The sequence below is a fragment of the Diplotaxodon limnothrissa genome, linkage group LG8, assembly GCF_057381915.1.
Source record: "Diplotaxodon limnothrissa isolate DT_005_m linkage group LG8, D_limnothrissa_male_GT1.1, whole genome shotgun sequence".
Taxonomy (NCBI): domain Eukaryota; kingdom Metazoa; phylum Chordata; class Actinopteri; order Cichliformes; family Cichlidae; genus Diplotaxodon; species Diplotaxodon limnothrissa.
In genome coordinates, this window is record NC_140603.1 from 6396186 (window position 1) to 6418848 (window position 22663).

Below are 22663 nucleotides of genomic sequence, written 5' to 3' on the forward strand. Positions count from 1 at the left end.
TTTAACCATTTGTTAATACTAGCATGAAACACAGAATGCTTCTGATTGGTCAGGTCTGCTTCACCGGTATTACTTTTGAATTTGGTTCATTAAATTTCTCCATCCTCTGGAGGGAGGTCAGACCTCCTCTTGTGTAAACCATGTCTAACGAGGCCCAAAACCACCAGAGAGAACCAATTTTTATTTAATTGAATTCAGTCTACAATGTTTTACAGTTTATTTTCTAACCACATTTTTCAGGCTTCTGTTCTCTCCTTTACGGCAAATTTTCCTCAAAATGATGAGATCATAAATAGGATTCTGTTTACAAGCATATACATGGCAGTATCTATGAAATCTTTGCTGTGCAAAAGGAACAACGTCTAAAAGACTTTCAAACTACGTGTGACCAGAGTGAAGTCAGTCCGTAAACAATTAGCCTAAAATAAGTAGAAAGGAATGGCACTTTAGGGCTACTAAACCAAACACTGCTTCACTACTCTCCTCGATACACAACCACGTTCTTGTCGGTCTCATGAATCTTGATCTCATAGAGCAGGCCGGGCGGGAGAACCTTCACCATGTTGTCCCAGATGTAAACAGCCACGTTCTCTGTTGTGCTACGTGGGCAGATGAAAAAGTTTCAGTGAGGAAAATAAATAAATAAATCTGTAATAAGACCGGTGACAATAGCCTGAAAGGGTACACACCTGACAACAGTAGTAAAATATGGAACATCCTTATCCAGGTTTTTATGGTCCAGTGGAATCATGATTACTTCCTGCAGGGGAAGCACTGGTTTTAATTTAAAATGTTTCAATATACTGTACACCAACTGGGCAGTTAGTTACCAACTTCACAGTTTGTTCCATACAAAGCTAATGTATGTCATCCTAAATGTTCTGTGTAAAACTAACAAATGCCAATTTTAGTCTGCATGTTGTAGAAGTAGTGCACAAACCAACTTAACATAATAAAAACTGTCTATAAACGGTTAATATTTACAACAGTTAAAACCTCAGAAAACTATACAATAATAATTTTAATTAGCACATAAGTAATTGAGTTATTTACTGTCAAATTGTTAATAAAAACTGAAAAATTAAATTAATCTTTGCATCCAAAACAGCTTTTATCAAGCTAAACAGTCCAAAACAAGTCTGTTTTTTTGAGTAAAAATTAGCCAGTTTTTAAATTCCATTAAGGGAAAAAAAGTTACCTCAATACATTTCTTCAAGTCCGTCAGATTCATGACCATACCAGTTTTAGCATCAATCTGAAAACATATACAGAAAACACACTTGTTCCTGAAACAGGTTTTCCTATTTATTACTAGGGTGACATGGATTCCTCACATAAATGTTGCAGATACCTTTCCACGCACGGTTACCTCCACTGTGGAGAGAAACGAGAGCGATGAATGAAGAGCATTACACTCCTAATATAGTTCGTTTAAGGGAAGGAGTGTGACAAACCTTTGTAGTTGTGTCCGTGACCGTTGGGATTGTTGCACTTTCCGTACACTTCTTTATTCTCCTCATCACTCAGGTGAATGCTGAATGAGATGTGAAGGAATAGTCAGGAAAGCCTTTTGGCCAAGATAGTCAAAAGCTCTTTAATGTGCATTTCTAACAGTCATGTAGTATAAAGAGATGACAAAAAGTATTTTGATTTTTAACAGTGTAACTGCCACATTATGTAGGTGTATACCAGGTAATGTGTTATTGCTTAACAACAGAATTGTACACCAAACAATATAGTAAAAGACATTTATTAGCACAGCATAAACTGTTGATCTAGATCAGGGCCCGAGGGCCGGTGTCCTGCAGGTTTTAGATGTCACCCTGGGTCAACACACCTGAATCAAATGATTAGTTCATTCCCAGGCCTCTGTAGAACTTCAAAACATGTTGAGATAATTTAGCCATTTAAATCAGCTGGACACATCTAAAACCTGCAGGACACCGGCCCTCGAGGCCTGGAGTTTTGACACCTGTGATCTAGATCTAATTAAGTCGTCTCCAATTAATCTTTGGATAGGCTCGTTTTCGACAGCGCCCACTGCACGTAAATGCAGCATGAGTGGATATTCACGCGAATCTTTCTCTGAGTTTAAGCAGAATGTGGCAAGCAACAAACGCTTTAATCCGCTAAAGAGCAAGAACACGGGTGTCAGTGACTTCCCCCTGCTCCAAACAATCCACATCACACTTATTCAGTATCCTAATCATCGCGCTTCACTTCTCCACGATCCTCCATCCACGACACACGGGATTTTACTCGCTCTTGTAAAAACACACTTCAGTACACGTCAAACGCAAACCCTGCGCCACCAGGTGAAAGCTACTTTCATTCGGCGCACTTCTGTGTGAGTGCTTTAAGAAGGTGTTTGAAATAAACCCGCTTTCGGGACGACTCTCTATCAGCCCGCTCCCTCCCTAACGGAGGAGGGATGGAGGCGATGTACCTGTGAAGACGGTGACAAGCGCTGAAGCTCTCGATTCTGCTTATGTATCCGATGCGCTCCGCTGTGCTACTCTGAGCAGATGACCCTGCCATGATGTCACGGCACAAACACAAAGGGGGCGGCTTATATCAGCTGATAAACCGGAAGGAGAAGGTATAAAACCGTGACTCAAGCTGTAAGGTCATTGGCGCAAATCAGGGGCGTTATTATAAGTCACATGATCTACATAAGCAACAAAAACCCTCAGGTGAAATTTGGAAGACCATGAATACATAAATACTCATCAATATAACACATTTTAATGCTGTAGATGCACATAAATAGATGATTACACGTGAAGGTCTTATCAGCAGTACCAGGTGTCCAACTTATATGCACGACACTGTATTTTTATCCATAGTCTTCTTATCCTGCTTACACATTGTGATTGATTTACAAAAGTCAATATACGTGAGTCACTGGAAACAAAAAAAGAGTGGTGCTGATCTATGGGTGCATCCTTTCGGATACGTAAATATTATTAATAGAGCAGCTGCTGCAATAAGTTATTATATTATCAACAGTTATTTGAATAGAAAAAGTGCAATGGACATCATGAAAACATGAAACCTAATGTTATATAACACTTTACAACACAAACAAGACTCTTTCCCCCACATTTAGTTGCTGGTATCCAGTCATCCTGCCAATAGCAGTATAGCACTGTCAGCAAAGTCAATAAAGCCACAAGCTTAAACACAAATAAACCCTATTTCACGTAATCATCCCCCATGTTGATGTCTGGTGCCAGCAATGACTAATAGGATGCGGTCAGCATTACCTGAGATACACAGGAATAAGAGGAAGAAGACGTCTGGGAGTTATTTAAAAAACAATGATCATCTGACAACCAAGCATGCACGGAATACAGTGTATGAATTACGAACGGCAGGCTTAGAAAATAACTCAAAGACAAGAGCATAAAGTCATCCATCCGTCCTGTTCTCCCCTCGGGTGAACACAGTAAGACAAACAAGCATTCACACTCTCACATGCACCAGTTAATATACCATGCATGTCTTTGAACTCTGGAAGCAAACTAGAGCACTAAGAGGAAAGTCACAAAGGCACAGAGAGAAAGAATCAATTCAAAAGCTAACCTACATGTTCTTCTAAACTATGGAAGGAAATGCTGAGAAATATTTGGTCTCTGTTGTTATATATTAAGAACTTTGTCTTACAACAATTTTAGAGTGGTCTTGCAGTTTCTCCTGGCTGTGTCATTTAGTTTAATTGTGAAACAACATCCCCGTGAGAAAACTTCTAAATGCTTCATTTGTTTGCTTCATTTCGACTGATTTAATAGGGAAAGCTGTTTTAATCACATACTGCAGTGTAATGCTGTGTTTGGTTTCCTTCTGGAGTAGGATTACTTTGCCACAGTGTCATTATTTATTTATTTATTTATTTATTAACCTTTATTTAACCAGGAAGATCCCATTGAGATTAAAAACCTCTTTTTCAAGGGAGACCTGGCCAAGATAGGCAGCAGCAGATGTCTCACAGTTACAGAAATTACTCAAACACAGGCAGCAACAACACACATGCAACAATAAGTGAAAGAATACAAATAAAATAAAAATAAAATTCAATAAAATTCAAATAAAATAAAAAGTCAGTTAAAATGACAATCAATCTAATTGAAACAGTTGCATGTTATGGACTTGGCCTCAAGGATTCGTAGTTTAGATTTAAAATCACTTAATGAAATGAATTCAGTCATTTTCCATTCCTTCTGCAGTTTGTTCCAGGCCGAGGGTGCTAAATGGACAAAAGCTCTTTTACCAAGTTCAGTTCGGGCAAATGGAACAGAAAGCAACAAGTAACCATGCGGACGAAGAGAATACCGACCAGCATGTTTCATTACACACACATTAGTGTGTGTAGCTGCTTCCGCTTTATAAGTCCTGCATGACTCTGTGATGTGAGTGCCACACTGAAGCCCTGTGATTCCTTCTTTGCATTGTGGTGATCTTAAAACCATCATTATGTATATATGTGTGGGTTCCTCAACCAGATTGCCTTAAAGCTGTGTGATTAATTCCAGCATCTAATCCCAGTGTAGTGAGCGTGCTCTGCTTCAACTAATCCGCAATGGTTAATGAGACACTGTTTACTGCTTACTCTGTCTAATCCAGGAAATAGATAATCAACAGAAACAGGAAGTACAATAACCCTGACCTCTGAAATATTACTGTAGAAGCTGTAATATTTTATTCTGATGGAAACTTTACAGTGGGTTTTAAAATTATGAGTTTCAGAACCATCATTTCTGCTTTATATGTTTTAAAGTGAGCAGCACCCTGTGGTGGCCTGCTATCTGACCCCCTCAAAATCAGCCAGATTTTTTTTTTTACACCATTACTTTAGTATATTTAATAGGCACTTAAAGTACACAACCCCTCTTGTGTACTTCAAGCGCCTATAATTCAGAACATTGGTATGTATGGTAAATGTGGTAAAAAGTTGTTTTCAATAAATATAACGTATATATTTAATAGTTACCCCTGACTAATCATTAAACTGGCAAACCTTCACAAGACGAAAAAAATGAACATGATGTAAAGCTTGTGAAAAGGGACAACGCCGGTCTCTCTCTCCAATTCTTTTTGTCTTGGTAGAAATCACGCAGAGATGTTTCCATGTTTTACACAATCCTTTTATGACCCATTTTCCTTACAGATGCATCTGGAGATCAGCACACGGCAGTCCTATTCTAAAGGCTGATCTAAAGAATTCCACACAGCAGTTGCAGGTATAACCTCTGGTCACCTACTCCTACAGTAAACACCCCCACAATGAAAATACACAGGTACAGTGGCCAGGGGTGCTGACCCCCATCTCCTTTTAAGGTAGTGTCCATTGGCAATGGTCTGCCCCTCACCCTCAGTAACTCTTGCTTCCTGCCCTGGGGGTGGGGGTTGATCGTCCTTCTGCCCTGTACCCCAGTTCTTTGTTCCCATTCCAGGCCTATTTTCTATTTTGTATACCCATTAACCGCCATATTGTAATATTAAAAGCAATCCCAAACTATATTCTCTTTAACTCTGATGTATATTAAGGAATCTATTCTCAACAAGCTGAAATTGTCTATAAAGATGTCTCAAGCCTGCTCCGGAAGACAGGTAGGTCTGTGGAAAGGTGTTGTTGCATTTTAATTTGTGTGCATATAACAATCTGATTTTGTGCTTGTAGCTTAGCGTGCAGTTCTTCTTCTTTGATGCTTAACAGCAGCTAACATCCAGAACGATGCATTACTGCCACCTGTAGGATTCTCCAGTCATTTAATGCCACTAACCAGTCATTGTGTTTGCTAATGAGCATCAGAGGGTAAAAGCTCTATCTTAGCTGCCTGGGTGGATGCTAGACTGAGAGTGTGTTTAGCATGTCTTCAGAAAGACAAGAGGGAGAAAGTTGGCACTTAAGTGGTTAAAGCCTCTGATGCTATGATTCCTGGTGCACCAGGGTGTTTATAACCATTTAACTTCATTAAAAATAGCAATGTGACTCTTGTATTTTCTGAGGCAGATGTTGATATTTACTTTGCTAGGTTTGAGCGTAAAGCTACTAAACTGCTACTAATGTTGCAGTTACAGTTAGCAAGTAAGGCTCAGGGGGCTTGCTTTCCCGTTTCCCAAGGTCTAATTTACAAAAACTTGAAGAGTGCAATTTTACAAGCACATGAACCTGTACCAGAAGCCTAGAGAGCATTTCCAGGGTATCCAAAACCATCTAGTCAAACCTACACAGACTTTACCAGAGGGAAGGGAATTTTTTTCGTTGGGGGCGTTATGCATCCAGGGCTATTGATTTAGCCATGGTGCAAGACTTATGCACTGAACTGTGCCCAAATGTACTGGGGTGTATTTAGATGAACAAACTGTCAGTCATTGGTGTCAGACTAATCGCAGGTTGACAAAATCTGCAAGATTCCTCTTCCTATAGCAAAGTTGTCACTTTGCTATGCCCAGTTCATGACGACTTTTCCGGCTTTAACTATTTTGGGTAACCTGTATGTATACCATGGCTCTTGCTGGGCCTTCTCTGTTGTTAATGTTTTTTTGTTGTTGCTTTTTATGTTCTCAGCCCACAGGAACGCTTGTGAATGAACAGAAAGCTATTTCTGCAGACATGTTTGTAATGCTAGTTTATGGAATGATAAACCTCTGATGAAAATGGTTGCACCATGGAGGGCGATGCTACAGGCAAAGTGAAGGTGTGTCAAGATTTATAGGAAAGTAGGTGTAAATCAGGTGTAGCACCGTCATTCTTTATGATTAAAATCAGATGGAAATTATAGCTGGAAGGAACGATCTGAAACCACTTAAACGTAGATGGTGCTGAACCGATGCTGAGTGCTGGCTGTTTTATAACTGTTGGAGTAGAACTGTATGAAATTTGGTGCAAATTGGATTTTGTGCTGAGGGCGATGTAATTAACAGCTAGAACTACTAAAAGAAATGCCACTTATGTTGGCTGTCAGCAACATTTATTGGTGGTAAGAGGCCTAAATCTGGGCTCAGACTGAATGGATACACATAAGAGTGAAAAAAGGCACATAAAAGAAAGGAAGGGAGAAATATAATAGACAAGAGCCAAAATAACTAGCTTCTATTCTTCCATCTTTATGGTTAAAACTAGGTGTTGGTCAAGTAATGGTAGTAGTGCAAGTAACAGTGTTGGAAAAGGGTAATTCTGACAGTAGGCTGGGAATTTTCGTTCTCACAATGAGTGGCCACAGACACTAATGCCAAGCTACATGTTACTGTACAAACACTGACAAAGTATTTGCTGCTTTCCCTCTCTTTTTTTGCATGTTGGTCACACTTAAATGTTTGAGACCATTAAACAAATTTGAATATTAGACAAAGATAACACAAGTAAACACAATATGCAGTTTCTAAATGAAGGTATTTATTATTTAGGGGGAAAAATCCAAACCTGTTACATATACAGTAGGTATTCAAACACACTGATCAACCTATTCTCTGGGTTTGTGTCTGGGAATGTGTGTTTTATCAGTGCCTTACCACATCAGAACACAAAAGCCAAGGCCAGGTCAGTTCTGACTTATTTGAGGAACGTCACACAGGAACAAGTGTCAGCTGTGAGTTTGTAGCTTATATGAATTCAGTGACTTGTGAATGCAGCACACCGTGAATACTCCCGTCATAAAATCATTTTTGTCAATTTTAACTTCTTTGTTGTTGTTTTGAATCCTTCTATGGTTACTTTGCTTTGATGTCATATTATGTAGTTACTTTCAGTCACCACTTCATTCCAATCTAAATAAAGTTCAAGTATAAGAACCCCAAGTGTGGTCCTGTGTGTGATTCAAGCTGCTACCGCTCCTCCCGACTCCTGGGGTGGACTGTGCGGCTCTTTCAGACTTGAAGCACTACAGTTCATGTCTGTGAACATGATAAAAATAATTTTGTTTATATCTCACAAACTGACTTTAGTCTCCATGGCAGCCCTTTACCATGTAAGTGTACACGGGAAAAAGGAAAATTTGTGTCCATGAACATAAATCAATAAATGAAACTATGAGACTGTGCACTCTCTGTGTCACTTCACATGACTCTTCAAGCACATGCATGAAATTCCATTTCAGTGTAACTGAATCTGTTTGGAAAATGTAACCGCAGTGTCTCAGGCCCAGATAGTGAGAGAAGAAGCACACAACTACACTTTAACTGCCGTTTTATTTCTATATATGATCAGTATCATATTTTGTGACACTACATGTACAAATCATCTTATAGTTTTACTGTACCTGTACATCACCTTTGATACATTTTGAGCTTCACAAGAATAGAAAACATGAAAAGCCTGCAAAACATTCTGCACATATTCACATTAAAACAACAAATACATTGTATTTATACACACAATTCAATCCAAATGTATCATATGGATATTTATAACTGGCCTGACATATTATATTGTGTAAATAAAACAGAGAAATGCTTAACACTGCTGTTTGTGTATAGGATAACTTTAACTGTGCGAGTACTAATATCAAAGGTGAACATTACGTGCCTGCAATTGTGTGGAATTCACTGAATACTGTAAGTACATAAGAATCTGATTAATGGATTTATAGCCATGGATGAAGCTTGTGTATCTTAGTGGCTGGGAATGCAGCAGGATAAATTGTCTTCTGGTGAATTTAGAGTAAACACGTTCTATACTGCAAGTTTGTAAAATTCACCCTGAATGAAAAAAAATCTATTTTATTTCGAAGAATGCTCGAATTACAATCTCAATGCAAACGTTTTCTCACAGGGTGTCTGTTAACCTCTTCTCCATACATTTAAACTTCCTGCCCATTGTGCAGTTATGTCTACCTTGGTGTCCCCTTAGTCAGCGAAGGCCTGGGGACTGAGGATTTGGACCACTGCTCTGAAACAAACAAGTTTTCTGGTTGGTGATCCAATCTTGAAAACTTATGTATATCAGAATTCACTCTCTTCCAGAATCTCTTCCATGGTTTCCCCAAGCGTCATCTCACCATCGCTACTGGATAGACTCTTCCTGGTGAGGAACTCAAGTCCTGTCACATCATAGCCATTCAGCGCTTGACCCTTAACTTCTCCTTTTCCGAGTACTCTGCCTCTGCTGTGCACAGCCACCTGGAGCAGGTGGGGGTGCATTGTTGAAATGCCGCCCTCGTCATAGGAGTCACTTTGCCGAGAGCACCGCGGATGATGTCCTCGAGTACATTTCCACAGGTGCTTCAGGGGCATTCCCCGAAAACAGGTCCTGACCTTGAAGTGGTTGGTGAACAAGAAGAGCTGCCAGCGCTTTTTTAGTTCAGCTTGTACCTAAAGATAAAGGTTCCCAGTTATAGCAGTCCATTAGGCATATATTTACATACATGTACATAATGGCACGTAGCTTCGGATTTATACTTTTTGGAGTTGCTGCAAGTTACTGACTGCCTTGTACGCAAGTTTTTTTAAAATCACAAGATTTTCAGAAAACGTAACCTCTGATTTCTGGCCTTGAGATCAATGTCACTGCAATTTAATCTTGTCCAACATTTTTTATTAGATGCACCAATAGCATCAAGTTGAAAATCTTAGGCGACTTAATTCTTGAGCTGTCACATTCACAAGATTTTTTAGAAACCTCTAACCAAAGTTGGGCTACAAATCTTTGTGTGTCTTGGGCCATTTGACCTCAATAAATCACATGATAGGGTGGGGCTAGGTTTCACAATGGGTTCACCCGAAACCTCGGCTGATTGTGACCCACATCTGTTTTCACACCTTGTGTGATTAGGTAGAGGATCAATAGGGGGTCCATGACCCTGTTGGGGGACACTCTCATAGGGCTTAAACTGTGGGACTGTTGCTCTTAGAACTGAAGAAGCTTCTCGGATGAAATGTCTTCAAGAAACTTAAAGAAGTCCAGACACTTTTTTTCCAAGCACCTTAGACTACGATGACCTGGATGACTGAGAACCTTCACAGACATTTAGTATAATTTAAAAATGGCCCATGTATTTCTTATATGCATCCGTTACACTCCTCTGACCGGCCAATTATCTCATTTGTTGGTTTCAAGTGTTATTAGTTGGGGCGAGGGGGCTGTGGTAGTTCACGGTTTATGGTCACCACTTTCCCTTGTGAACAATTGTTCTTGCACGCTCCACTTTGGTGTTATTTTGATTAGTTGTGCGCCTCATGATTTTTTTTAATGAGGATACTATCTTGTCAGTCTTTACCTTGTTCAGTGATATGTCACTATAGAAGCTCAGAGAACCTCAGACCATAGAGGCTAATGTAGCCTACTACAAGCTGGGGTTATATTATGAAGTACAAGCAGGTATGTGGTCTGCTAAACTGCAGAAACTGAAGAAAGAAGCTTTAAAGCTTTCAGGCAACAAAGCAAGAACTTGTGCATTTTAAATTTATTTTTTTGTTAAGTTTTCAGTTCTTACTATACAATTTTCCTGATATCAAAACTGCATTTATTGTAACTGACAAAAGAAAAACATACCTCTCCATTAGCAAAGCAGTACAGAACAGCTACCAAGAACCCCTAAAAAAGATTGTACGCAACAAATAGCAGTTATAATGCAGTTTTAGAACAAAATAAAATTCTCATCAGGTGGATAATTTGTATTAGTGGTGTTACCTGGAATGAGCTGAGGGTGAGGTTGACAAAGTTCCGAGCATAGCGACTGCTTCCATCTACACACTCGTCTATCAGCACAGTGAAGACTACTTCATGGATTCCAAGCAGAGGAATCAGCACCAGTGTTGCTCTGGCCAAGCTAAAGTCCATAAACAAATACATTTATCATTGAGAATGAGTATGAGCATTTTTAGAGTGGAGTTATCCTTTGCTCTTTTTAAAACTAAGGGAATAAGAAACATTATATAACCTGTGCGTACATTTATATGCATGACTTTCCCTCGTGGTGTGACATTTATGGTCAGAGCTGTGGGGGTGACATTTGAATTTGTGCTGCACATGGTGAGTGATTAACATTTAAATGGTAAGCCAGGAGTCTGCTGTACCAGTTTAAGAATAAGACTTTGGAAACAGTTCTCAAGGTCAAGCTTGTTTCCTGACATTTAGACAGGGAAGCAGTAAAATCTTAAATACCTGTATCTGTAGTCGGTAAATTTCACCTGATCTGCTTTCAGCTTGGACAGCAGCAACATCAGAATCTTAATGAAGATAAAGAAAATAACCTGCAATATACAACAAAAGCAGGTTTAAATGAAATGCACATTAAAAAAGACTAAAAGTGTGTTGGAAATGCTTCAAAGTAAGAAGATGGCTAATATCATTCATACTTGTGACTATAGTAGCATCATATCACATGCCAACACGAGGCATAAACCATTACATGGAGAAAATTAGGGGGAAAGTAACTAATTAATTAAGCACCACTGGAGCCACATGACATATCTGTAACCAATGTGACTGTGCTATGGTTCTTTGAAAAGTGTGTAGAGGTTGTTGAGAAACTTGACTTACTAACACTGATAAAGTGATCGGGCCCTTTATGATCCACCAGAACCCTCTGTTAATAATGGACCAGCATCTAAGGAATAAAGGGTTTACGAGTCAAGCAGCAGTCTGTTAAACTGATTATTTTAATATAAAACATGTATTGAGAGACTTACTCTGTGTTTTCATATAAAATCTTGACCACTGTCCATGGTGTCACAAACAAGGCCGGAGTTCCTGAAACACCAATGACATGAGATGGTAGTTGAAACTGGAGCATTTCAGATTAACAGATCACACTTAAGTGCACATGAATCTAACTACACAAGAAGACGCTATCGCTCACAGTTTTGAAGCACTACAAGTGCATGAAACCTTCACTGCCACGGGAAATGTTTCTGACTTGGACAAATAATCCTGCTAACAGATGAAACCCATTCAGTTTTTACCCACATGGAGAGAACCGATGCAACCACAGAGACAACATGCTAACTCCACAGAGAGCAAGCAGACTCAAACCCAGAACCTTAGTTAACCACTGCACCATTGTGGAGTTAACATGATGAAATACCTAACTTAACATTTAATTCAACCATATACTGCCTTGATCCAGTTCTTTATACTGGCAACCCTTTCTTGGATATCTGTGACTGTAATGGTTACTGGACCCTGTTCTGGGAGGTTGATGTGGTCTTGTCTCAGATCCACGAGCCATAGTTGGCTAATCTCCCCCCGTGCTACCTTGATCTTAGCCTCTAGTCGCATTCTCCATGGAGGGTATTGCTCCTTGTGGCTGTTCAACTTGTAGCCAAGCATCTCACTGATCACTGCTGCCGTAGTGTAGATCAGCTTGTTAGTCTCGGTAATAGTGACGGTAAGTATTGTCCATCGTGCTGCATTCACATCATCTAGTAGGTCTTCTGAGGGTACTTCACGTAGTCTTGGAGGATCCACGTTTCAAGCTTTGCCATGATTCTGTCTTTCAGGTCAGTTCCTCTCATACTCAACAATCCTTCTTCATTCACACTTTGGGCTTGGTACCCAATCTCGGGTGGGGGTGATGCTATCTCTCCCCTGACCTGCCATCCTGGCTCCCCCTTGCTGTAGCATGTGTGTTGTACCTCATCAATCTCTAGCTATGAGAGCATTCCCTTCTTCCGAAAGTTGGAGCACTGAGCTACATTATTTCGCCGTCAATGTGGATGTTTGGTATCGAAGATTCCATCGGTCCCTTCATGTAACCCCAGTCAGCTTCTTCAGCCATAAGTGTGACCCATGTCAGGGTCTGGTGCTGTCCAACTCTTCATACTGGCAAACCTTTCTTGGATGTCTGTCACTGTGATGGTTTATGGACCCTGTTCAGGGAGGTTGCTGTGGTCTGCTCTCAGATCCACGAGCCATAGTTGGCTAACCTCTCTCCATGCTACCATGTTCATTTGTTTGTTCATTCTTGTGTGAACATGTTAATATGGCCACGTCCTTGACTTATCTGGACAAAAGTGAGCTTTGGGCTCAGGTTACTTCCTAATATAAAAGCATACACACAAATAGTTCATGTCTGACTCACCCCATCCTAGCAGCATGTATTTCTTCAGCAGACACCTCTTGGTCAGCACAGCAGTGAAGAGCAGCGTATGAAGGAAAATGGCCTCCACCAAAAGCCAGAAGTAGTTACAGGCCACAAAGTACTCCATGCACACCTTGGACAATCTGCACATTATCACTATCTGTTAAAGTGTAAGTTTCAGGTAGATTAGTCTCAGAACTGTATCCACTGAAAACCAGAAACAAATAAGAAGACATTATTAACAGTCTTTAGAAAAAACACCATGGTTAGTGTACCGGAGAGCTCGAGTAGGTGTTCCATCCAGGGTCGTCCTTTGGTAGGTTGGAATACATGATGTGCATTATGATCTCCTTAGAAAGGATAGCTGCAGCTCTCAGGATGAATGACACAAACAGATTCATATGGATGTAGTTCCTGGTACAGTGGAGCTTCCTGGTAAGAAGATACAGAAGCAATTTGAAAAAGCCATTGATCCTTCTTGTGCAACTGTAAAAGCATTACTGAGGGCACATGACATAACATAAGTGGAAATGAAAAATGCTCTTGGTTCTCACAGGTACATGGAAATGTTTGTGGCTTTTAATGTAATTAAAAATGATAACTTGTCTCCACAGGCTTGTAAATATCTCTTCCTAGTGGGTAACTGTCAAGTCCTGTAATCCTCTGCATAAAATCAATGCAGTTGAAGTTAATAAGTCCATCCTATATTTTGCTAGTGGTATAACAGAATTATAGAAGCTGTATCCTGCCGAGTGGAAGCAGAATGTTGTAGATGTTTTTAGGCCTAAAGGATATCTTCAGTTACCATCCAAATGTAGTGCCAAAATGTAGCATCCATATTGCAACTGAAGTCTGTGGAGATCTGTTAAAAAACTTCCAGCTTTTGTTTCCTTTACATAAAGCAAGCATGCCAGGTTTACTAAATATGGCAGCTCTATACATGTGAACTACGGTCTACAGTTGGCAGCTCGACTCTATAATGATCTAGTAAAAAATGTTATCATGTAATCATACACAAGATCTGATGACCAAAGGTTCAAAGTTAATACCAAAGTTGTCATAAATCTTTATAAACTTTATTTTTCTGAACATTAAAAAATTGTTTCAAACCTTAGCATGCCCATTAGCAGAGTGGCTAATATGAGAGACACCAAAGACAAGGAGTAGCCAATGACAGAGATGAGCCTGAGGGCTGTATGGCGCAGCATTTCATCCTCCTGGAAAAAGATATAATTACACAATAAAACTGACGGAGGCAATGCTACACTTCTTTAGCACAAAAATTCTGATTAAGGACAATCAAGAAAATAATCCCTTATAGTCTTTCTAGAACTTTTACGCCTAGAGAAAGAAACAAATTGCAAAATAGAGACCTCGCTTTCAGCGTTAAAACCTAAAGGGAAACTATGTAATACACACCCTTTCCCTCACCTTGTCTTTAAAGTAATGGTGCTCCTCACACTCTGAGACATCCCTCCAGGGCTCGGAGGAGTTCTCCATTTGTCGCCATCTCCCATTTTCCAAGCATTCTCTATGTGCGCTCCTAGAATTGTCTGGAGGTAAATGGAAGAAACATGGATGGGCATTATTTCCTCTGACAGCTCAGTGAGAAAAAAGGCTGACTTGGAGGGGAGATAATTACTTTACGTTTATTGATTTGTATTTATTCTGGGTAGGCAGTTCTTCTCCTTGGAAGAAGAGGTCAAGAATTCAAACTTCATTGTGATATATTCTGTATCATTTTCTGGTGGTAGATTTAAGAAATGTGAAATGTTAAAGTACTTCAGGGCACATCTTTATATTCAGTCTTTCATAAAGTTTCTAAATATGAGGGACATACTGGAAAAATGTCATCTGATGTCCAAAATTAGAGGGGTAGCAGTCTATGCTAACATTTATTTTCCCCTAAGGGACTGTGTCACTTACAGTTCAACAATTTAGCATGAAATTATATCAAAATTGAATCGTGCTGAGTTATAACAATGGTTATTTGAAGCTGGGTGATTTTGAATTACTTCTGCATGTATAGTTCCTCCTGTCTTACTATCGAGAAAATAATTCCATGGAAAATTCAACTTGAATAAAACTGACTTGAGATTGCACAAAAAAAATACATGCACTTTAAACACACACATACACACAAACATAAAATAACGACAAATTTACTCCGATCATTGTGAAGTGAAATTGTGGCATTATGACAGCCCTAAATGCAACCTGTGCTTTTTTCCATGGTTAATAAAGAATACAAGAATTCTTTAGAATCAGAATCAGAAACTTTATTGTCATTGTCATGAGAACAACGAAATTAAGAATGGTCCCCGATCATTGCATCATCCCTAGCAATATCAAAATATAAATAAAACAATAAAATTCAATAAATAAAATAGATAGAATACTTAAAATACTAATAAGATATAACAGTAAAACATTCACATACATTCCCACACACATGCTTCAGACCGTGCATAGATTAACACAAGAGTGGCGTGATGGACATTTTTTTGTAGTATTCAGATGTGTTATTGCAGTTGGATAACAGCTGTGTTTGAGTCTATTAGTCCTTGCTCTGATTGCCCTGTACCGTCTGCCTGAGGGCAACAGTTCGAACAGGGAGTGGCCAGGATGTGAGGTGTCTTTTATGATGTTTTGGGCCTTTTTAAAACAGTGGGCGTTGTGTAGAACTTCCAGTGTGGGGAGAGGGCAGCCAGTGATCTTTTGGGCGGTGTTAATGATCCCTTGGAGTGCTTTCCTCTGAGCCCCTGTGCAGCTAGTGTACCAGATGCATATGCAGTAAGTTAGAACACTCTCAATGGTGGCTCTGTAGAAGGACACCAGCAGTCTCTGTGTGATGTTATTCCTCCTGAGAATTCTCAGGAAGTACAGTCTCTGTTGGGCCTTTTTCAGCAGCTCGGAGGTGTTCACACTCCAGGAAAGGTTCTCCTCTATATTGACTCCCAGGAAGCGGAAGCTTGCCACCCTTTCTACACAGTCCCCATTTATGAATAGTGGTTGGATCTCTGCCTTTTTCCTTCTGAAGTCTATTATGAGTTCTTTGGTTTTTGAAGTGTTGAGGAGGAGGTTATTGGCCTTACACCATGACGTCAGCTGCTCCACCTCGTCTCTGTACGTAGACTCGTCTCCCTTGGAAATGAGCCCCACCACTGTGGTGTCATCTGCAAATTTCACAAAGATGTTGCTGTGGTGGCGAGGAGTGCAGTCGTGTGTGTAGAGAGAGTAGAGCAGTGGACTGAGCACACAGCCCTGGGGTGAGCCAGTGCTGAGACTCAGGGCTGAGGATGTGTGATGGCCAACTCTGACTCTCTGTCTACGGCCCGAGAGGAAGCTATTGATCCACATGCAGGTGCTGTATGGAAGCCCCAGGTCTTGTAGCTTGGCCACCAGTTTGTGTGGAAGGATGGTGTTAAAAGCTGAGCAGTAATCCACGAAGAGCATCCGCACATAGCTACCATGCTCTTCCAGGTGAGTTAATGCAGCATGGAGTGCTGTGGCTACAGCGTCTTCCGTGGATCGGTTTGCTCTGTAGGCAAACTGGTGTGGATCCAGGCTGCGGGGCAGGGCTGCTGTGATGTGTCTGCGGACCAGCTTCTCAAAGCATTTCATTACCACTGGGGTGAGTGCCACCGGTCTGTAGTCATTCAGGCCGGTGATGTGGGGCTTCTTAGGCAAGGGGACTATGGTGGAGGACTTCAGGCAGAGTGGGACAGTCGCCTGTGCGAGGGATTTGTTGAAAATCCTGGTGAAGATCCCAGCCAGCTGTCCTGCACAATCCCTCAATATTCGACCTGGCACACCATCAGGACCCGCCGCCTTCCTCGGGTTAACAGCCTGCAGCATGCGCCTCACCTCGTGCTCTTCCAGGGTGAGGGTGGTGCTGCTATGGGTGGCGTGTTGCTGCTGTGGCTCCAATACCTCCGGTACCCTGGTCTCAAAGCGGGCAAAGAAGATATTCAGCTCCTCTGCCAGCTCCAGGTCACCGTCCGCAGCTCCGAGATTGATCTTATAGTTGGTTAGGTGCTGGATGCCTTGCCACACCTGCCGGCTGGTATTACTCTTCAAATGGTCCTCGATCCTCCTCCTATAGTCCCCCTTTGCCTCTCTGATGCCTCTCTTCAGGTTGGATCGGGCTGTGGTGTAGTAATCCCTGTTGCCAGACCTGAACGCAATGTTCCTCGCCTTCAGCAGCTGCCTGACCTCCCGGGTCATCCAGGGCTTTTGGTTGGGATAAGCCCGGATCCGTTTGACTGCTGTAACAGTGTCTATGCAGTGTTTTATATAGCAGAGGACACCGTCTGTGAACATTTCCAAGTCCTGATGTTCAAAGATATCCCAGTTAGTCCTGTCAAAACAGTCCTGCAGCTGCTGAGAGGCACCCTCTGGCCATATGGTAATATTCTTTGTGATGGTAAGAGCAGTTTTCTTGAGGGGGGCATATGCAGGGATTAGAAACAGTGACGAGTGGTCAGACTGACCCAGATGTGGCAAAGGTCTGGCCCTGTAGCCCATTTTGATGTTGGAATAAACTTTGTCCAGAATCTTGTCACCCCTAGTGGCACACTTGACGTGCTGGTGGAATTTGGGGATTGCTCTTTTTAAGTCTGCGTGATTGAAGTCCCCTGCTACGATATGTACAGCGTCAGGGTAAGTGCTCTGTTTATTATTGATGTTTGTATGCAGGAGTGCGATCGCAGAGTTAGCATTAGCATCTGGTGGTATGTAAACAGCTGTTATTATGACAACGGTGAACTCCCTAGGTAGGTAGATGGGCCTGCATTTAACAGTCAGATATTCAATGTCCGGTGAACAGTGACGGTCTATTATCGCTGTGTTGGTACACCAGCTGTTGTTCACATACATACAGAGCCCCCCTACAACTATTGGCAAAAACATGAAAAATGTTATTTCAGTGTATATTTAAGAGAAGAAGCATTTTAAATTGTGTAACAGTGGGTTACAGCTCAGGACAGAGTTCCAAGAGTTTATTATGACCATTAGGCAATAATACTGTGTCATGGTCCTGGGTCGTGCGACCCAGTGTTTTGTGTTTTAGCCTATTTTGATGTTTATTCTTTGTTTAGGGTCACTAAGGCAGTCCAGCCATTTGTACATATTACCCGTGTATTAAGTCTCCCTTGCCCTTCGTGTGTTTATGTCTGCGTGTCTTATATTGTCAAGTCCATGCTGTCAGTTATGTCATCTCCCCTGTACTACGTCTCCCCGGTTCATGTGTCTTGTTTAATCTCCATGTTTCCTGTTTTACTTTGAAAGTCTGTATTCACGGTCAGTGTATTCAGTTTCACTCCTTCCTTCCAAATAAAGGATCGTCTTCTGTTCAGCCAGCAACTCCGCCTTTCAGCATCTGCTTTTGGGTCCTGTTTCCATTCACATCGGCGCACCCCGCCGTAACATACTGTGACTATGTTTCTTCTTTTTCACGTTTAAAGTGTGACTGTGTAATTAGCTGTTTTGATTTTGACATTTAAATGCACTGTAAAATTCGTATGCTTTTTGCTGCATTCTTGTGACTAATGAACAAAGTATGCATAATACAGTTTTTAAAAATTTGTGCACTCCTATGTGATTTGTTTCGGATAAAACAACATTACCGTCACTGATCCACGGTAAGAAAGACGGACAGGGGACGGACACATTTCCAGGAGAAGAGTGGGGCCAACACACAAACATGTCAAACGCTCCTTTGCAGTAGTTTCCTGCAATAAAAATAATGCTTGAGGATTTTGTAAAGGTAATAAAAAAATGACAAATATGAAGGCTTGCAGAAGGCTTACCAGTTATTGAGAGTGCACTCGCTACCAGAGTTTTATTGCAGTTCTTCGAGTATTCATTCCGCTTAGCAATCAGACTTTCAAGCAGTGAACCTGTTACCTTCCATTCAGATGGAGAAAGAAGTGAGAGAAAAACTGTTATTTGATATGTTTTCGCTCAGGATGATATCTGGGAAAGAATTGTTTAAGATGCTTATATAAAAGACCACATAAACAGTACATCGTACAAAACGCTGATCATTTGACTTATTGGTTTTTATCAGGGGAACATCTTTATTGGTAATGAAATTCATGGACTCCAAACTCTCTCAAATTTGCCCACTACAACAAAAATTAAAAAATAACAGTTAAAATTTAATTAAAAGTCTAACAGACAGGTTGTGTGAATAACATTTTGGAATATAGTTAATCACGAGAAGAAAAGACAACCCATCATTTTAAAAGTAACTTTCAGTTAGGGGCGATTTGTGACTCAAGAGTTGGGAGTTCGCCTTGTAATCGGAAGGTTGCCGGTTCGAGCCCCGGCTTGGACAGTCTCGGTCATTGTGTCCTTGGGCAAGACACTGCCTACTGGTGGTGGTCAGAGGGCCCGGTGGCAGCCAGTGTCCGGCAGCCTCGCCTCTGTCAGTGCGCCCCAGGGTGGCTGTGGCTACAATGTAGCTGCCATCACCAGTGTGTGTGTGTGTGTGTGAATGGATGTGTAAAGCGCTATACAAATACAGGCCATTTACTAAAATTGTTTAATTATGGGTGTGCCCAGATGTGAGACGCTGTCTTTTTCTTTTACCAAGGCACGCTTACACATAAGGATGTTTTCCTAATGACTTCTCTAACTGACTAACTGCACCATCTTATGGCACACACTTGTGTTACATGAAAGTAAAGATGAGTTTTAAACTTAAGATATTAGTTCAACACAATACCAAATGTAGATGTCTAGAACATGAAGTTATGGTGTTGTTTCTTCAGATTGTTGTAGTTCAATTTCGGAGGTTTTAAATATTTTTAAGTGCAGCATTTTAAAAAAGAACCTCTAACCAAGCTCAGGAAGGCCAACAGGGATAACATGTATAAAAGTGCATCAATAAGATTCAGTTTAATCTTCATTTTAATGAGGTTTGAAACACCTTCTGTGACACAAACATTTTCTTTGTTTTCATGTCCTTTACAACAATCGTGTTTTGTTAGTGGCATTTTCTTATTATTAATAATGTGCCAGCAAACATGACTGTGTGTGCCTACAGGTCCAACAATCGTTTTGAGGTGTCTACATGGGTTTTCTATGAGTAAACTTAGTATAAATTGTCCACCAAAAAACCCCATTAGGAGACCAGAGGGGTGAAACTACTGTCTGGTCTGCATGGACCAGCCTGGAGGCTATTTCCAAGCAACCATGTGACGTACTATATATTGCATATGTTTTTCAGCTGACACTGGGATGAGCCAAGTTTGTTAATACAAATATCTAATCAGTCGATTACACTGCAGCACATCAATGCTTTTAAACATGTAGACATGGAAAACAGAACCTGCTGAAGGTCAAACCCAGCATCAGAACGTGGACAAAGGCAAATTAGGGACTCTGAATGTGCCATGGTTGTTGGTGAAAAGAACTTTTGATCTGCTGAGACGTTCCTGCATAATCATCTCAAGAAAATATTTAGTAAGCAGTAGTTCTCTGTGCAAAAACGCCTTATTGATGCCAGAGGAGAATGGCTAGCGTGCATTGAGCTGACAGGACTGTATGCCAAAGAGCATACACAATGCATTGATCCTTAAAACGGCTGCAACACCTGAAGACCACCCAGTGTACCACTCCAGTCAACGAGAAGGCAACGACAACCGATGATTGGAAAAATGTTTCCTGATCTGAGGCGTCATCATCATATGATTCATTTATGTATTTAAGTGAATGCTTAGTATCCTGTGTAATCATTGCATATTTACCATATTAAGTTATTCAGAAGGAGTTTATGAAAGGAGCACAGTTAAATTTTAAGTTTTTGCTAATTAATTTTGCTTCAAATTAAGTGAAAATTTAATCAGTTGTTCAATATTATGAAAGTTTATTTATTCATTCGTTCATTGCTGATTAAATTAAAGCGATTTACAGTTAGCTACAGTCATTTAATTGAATTGTCTATTTAATTTAATGATTGCAAGATTGAATCTTTCACAGTATCTGCAGCCTGCAGATGAAGGCACTGTTGCAGTATCCTTTTTTATCCACTTGGTGGGAGTATTTAATCAGGAGCAGCATCTGTGACTGAGGGAACATTTTCATCTTAGTTTAATCTTCAATTGATACATGCAATTTATCAACCTGGCTCACTGCATTAGTGCCATGCCTTCAGCAATGCAAACACACACCTGTGTATTTATTCCGGCCTCAGTGACATATACAGAGTGAATTATAATTCCCCCTTAATTTGCTTTCATTAGTGAGACGTCAGCATTTCCTGTATTTGAGACCCCGTCTTTTATAGATGATATCTAGCTCACCTATCTTATCTTGGTTGAACACTTCCAAGCTTCACATCAAAATGAGAGCAACAGCTGAACTAGGCAACCGCCTGTGCCGCTCAGAATGTCCCATGTGAGCCAGCTGATAGAGAGCGTTTTGACTCTCTGAGGGTTGTCTTGTCAAAAACCCATCCAGAGGAATATAAGGAATAGCTGTCTCACTGTCTTCTCTCTTGTCTCCTGTGGGCCTAAACCTCCTTTAAACTCAAACAAAGGCTCCAACCCCCCCCCCTAAAAAACCCAAAACCTTTCAAGGACTCAGATGTTAGCTTTGCTTTAAGTTCTTTCAACAACAACAACAACAACAATAAATCTAGATTATCCTTTCAAGAATAGCAAGTTGGTTGAGCACGTTGCTAAAGGCAAGTAAACGCTGCAGAAAATACATAAAAGCCCGACGGATCACACAATGCATTATATATGTCTCCACAGACAACTGTTAGCTGTCATTGTTACTGTTATTTTGTGCTGCAAAATGATCGTTTGAATCAAATATAGAAGACGTTTCCATTAAGTGTGACGCAGCTCTCACACTCAGTGATAAATACTGCTTTTCTGTCTGGTTATAATTTCACAGAAAAGCCTCAAATGTGTGTGTATGTACAGTTTACCTGATGGCTGTAGATGATAAAGAGCAGTGTGAGCAGGAGTTTGGTCCTCTTGTTCCAGGCTGGCATTGGAGCCGGCATGGCTCTGTGTTCTCATTGAAATCAATTGGTGTCTGGTCTCTTGGCTTTCCTGCCACCTCATGCCTTTCGCTTTGGCTTGTCGGGCCTCTCACTCATCCTTGCTTTAGCGCCGTACTTCCTTTTTTGCACTGCTGTTCCAGCTTCACTGCATCAAAAAGAGTGGATTTGAACCTGACCTCCTTCCAAGAAACTCCGAAAATTTTGTTACGACGGAAGGATGATTTGAAAGAATTGTGCTCAAAGCTGGTCTCCCACCTATACCAGTTATCCTTAGAGTTCCTTAGATCCAGCAAATGCTTCCACTCTAGTTCTTCAATTAGCTACTATATTACTTTTTAATAACAGATTTCATGGAGGGTAAAACCAAGTTCTCATCTGTTCACGAAGAGCTCTGGGACTGAGGTGGATCTGTCTGTGCTCCCTATAGATACAGAGCAGCTGAACACGCCTGTGGATCCTCACCGACAGATTGCCTCTCCCACCCAGTCCTCCCCTAACCAATGAAGATAAGGCCCCAGAAGAGTATAAATGAACTAACTTTGTTGTCCAGGAAAACTGATCACACAGGAGTAAACTGGTCACACACTGTTGTACCAGCATTCACTGGGATTTCATGCGCATA

The 22663-nt window shown here is 40.8% G+C and overlaps 2 protein-coding genes across 3 annotated transcripts; both read right to left on the reverse strand.

Moving 5' to 3' along the window:
- pts (6-pyruvoyltetrahydropterin synthase) lies at positions 1–2540 on the reverse strand. The gene is made up of 6 exons (XM_085360359.1): positions 2447–2540; positions 1455–1534; positions 1352–1374; positions 1199–1255; positions 690–760; positions 1–599 (listed from the first exon to the last, which is right to left on the reverse strand). The coding sequence occupies exons 1-6, from the start codon at positions 2536–2538 to the stop codon at positions 476–478; spliced, it is 447 nt and encodes a 148-aa protein (XP_085216485.1). The 5' UTR covers positions 2539–2540; the 3' UTR covers positions 1–475.
- Positions 2541–8943: 6403 nt separating this feature from the next.
- glp2r (glucagon-like peptide 2 receptor) lies at positions 8944–22041 on the reverse strand. Of its 2 annotated transcripts, XM_085360360.1 has the most exons (14): positions 21964–22041; positions 19957–19959; positions 18833–18929; positions 18650–18754; positions 14454–14575; positions 14133–14239; positions 13298–13454; positions 13023–13182; positions 11632–11692; positions 11483–11549; positions 11105–11193; positions 10631–10769; positions 10493–10534; positions 8944–9312 (listed from the first exon to the last, which is right to left on the reverse strand). In XM_085360360.1, the coding sequence occupies exons 1-14, from the start codon at positions 22039–22041 to the stop codon at positions 8944–8946; spliced, it is 1596 nt and encodes a 531-aa protein (XP_085216486.1). The 2 variants fall into 2 exon arrangements, with proteins under 2 accessions (XP_085216486.1, XP_085216487.1); XM_085360361.1 differs by lacking the exon at positions 19957–19959.
- Positions 22042–22663: the final 622 nt, after the last annotated feature.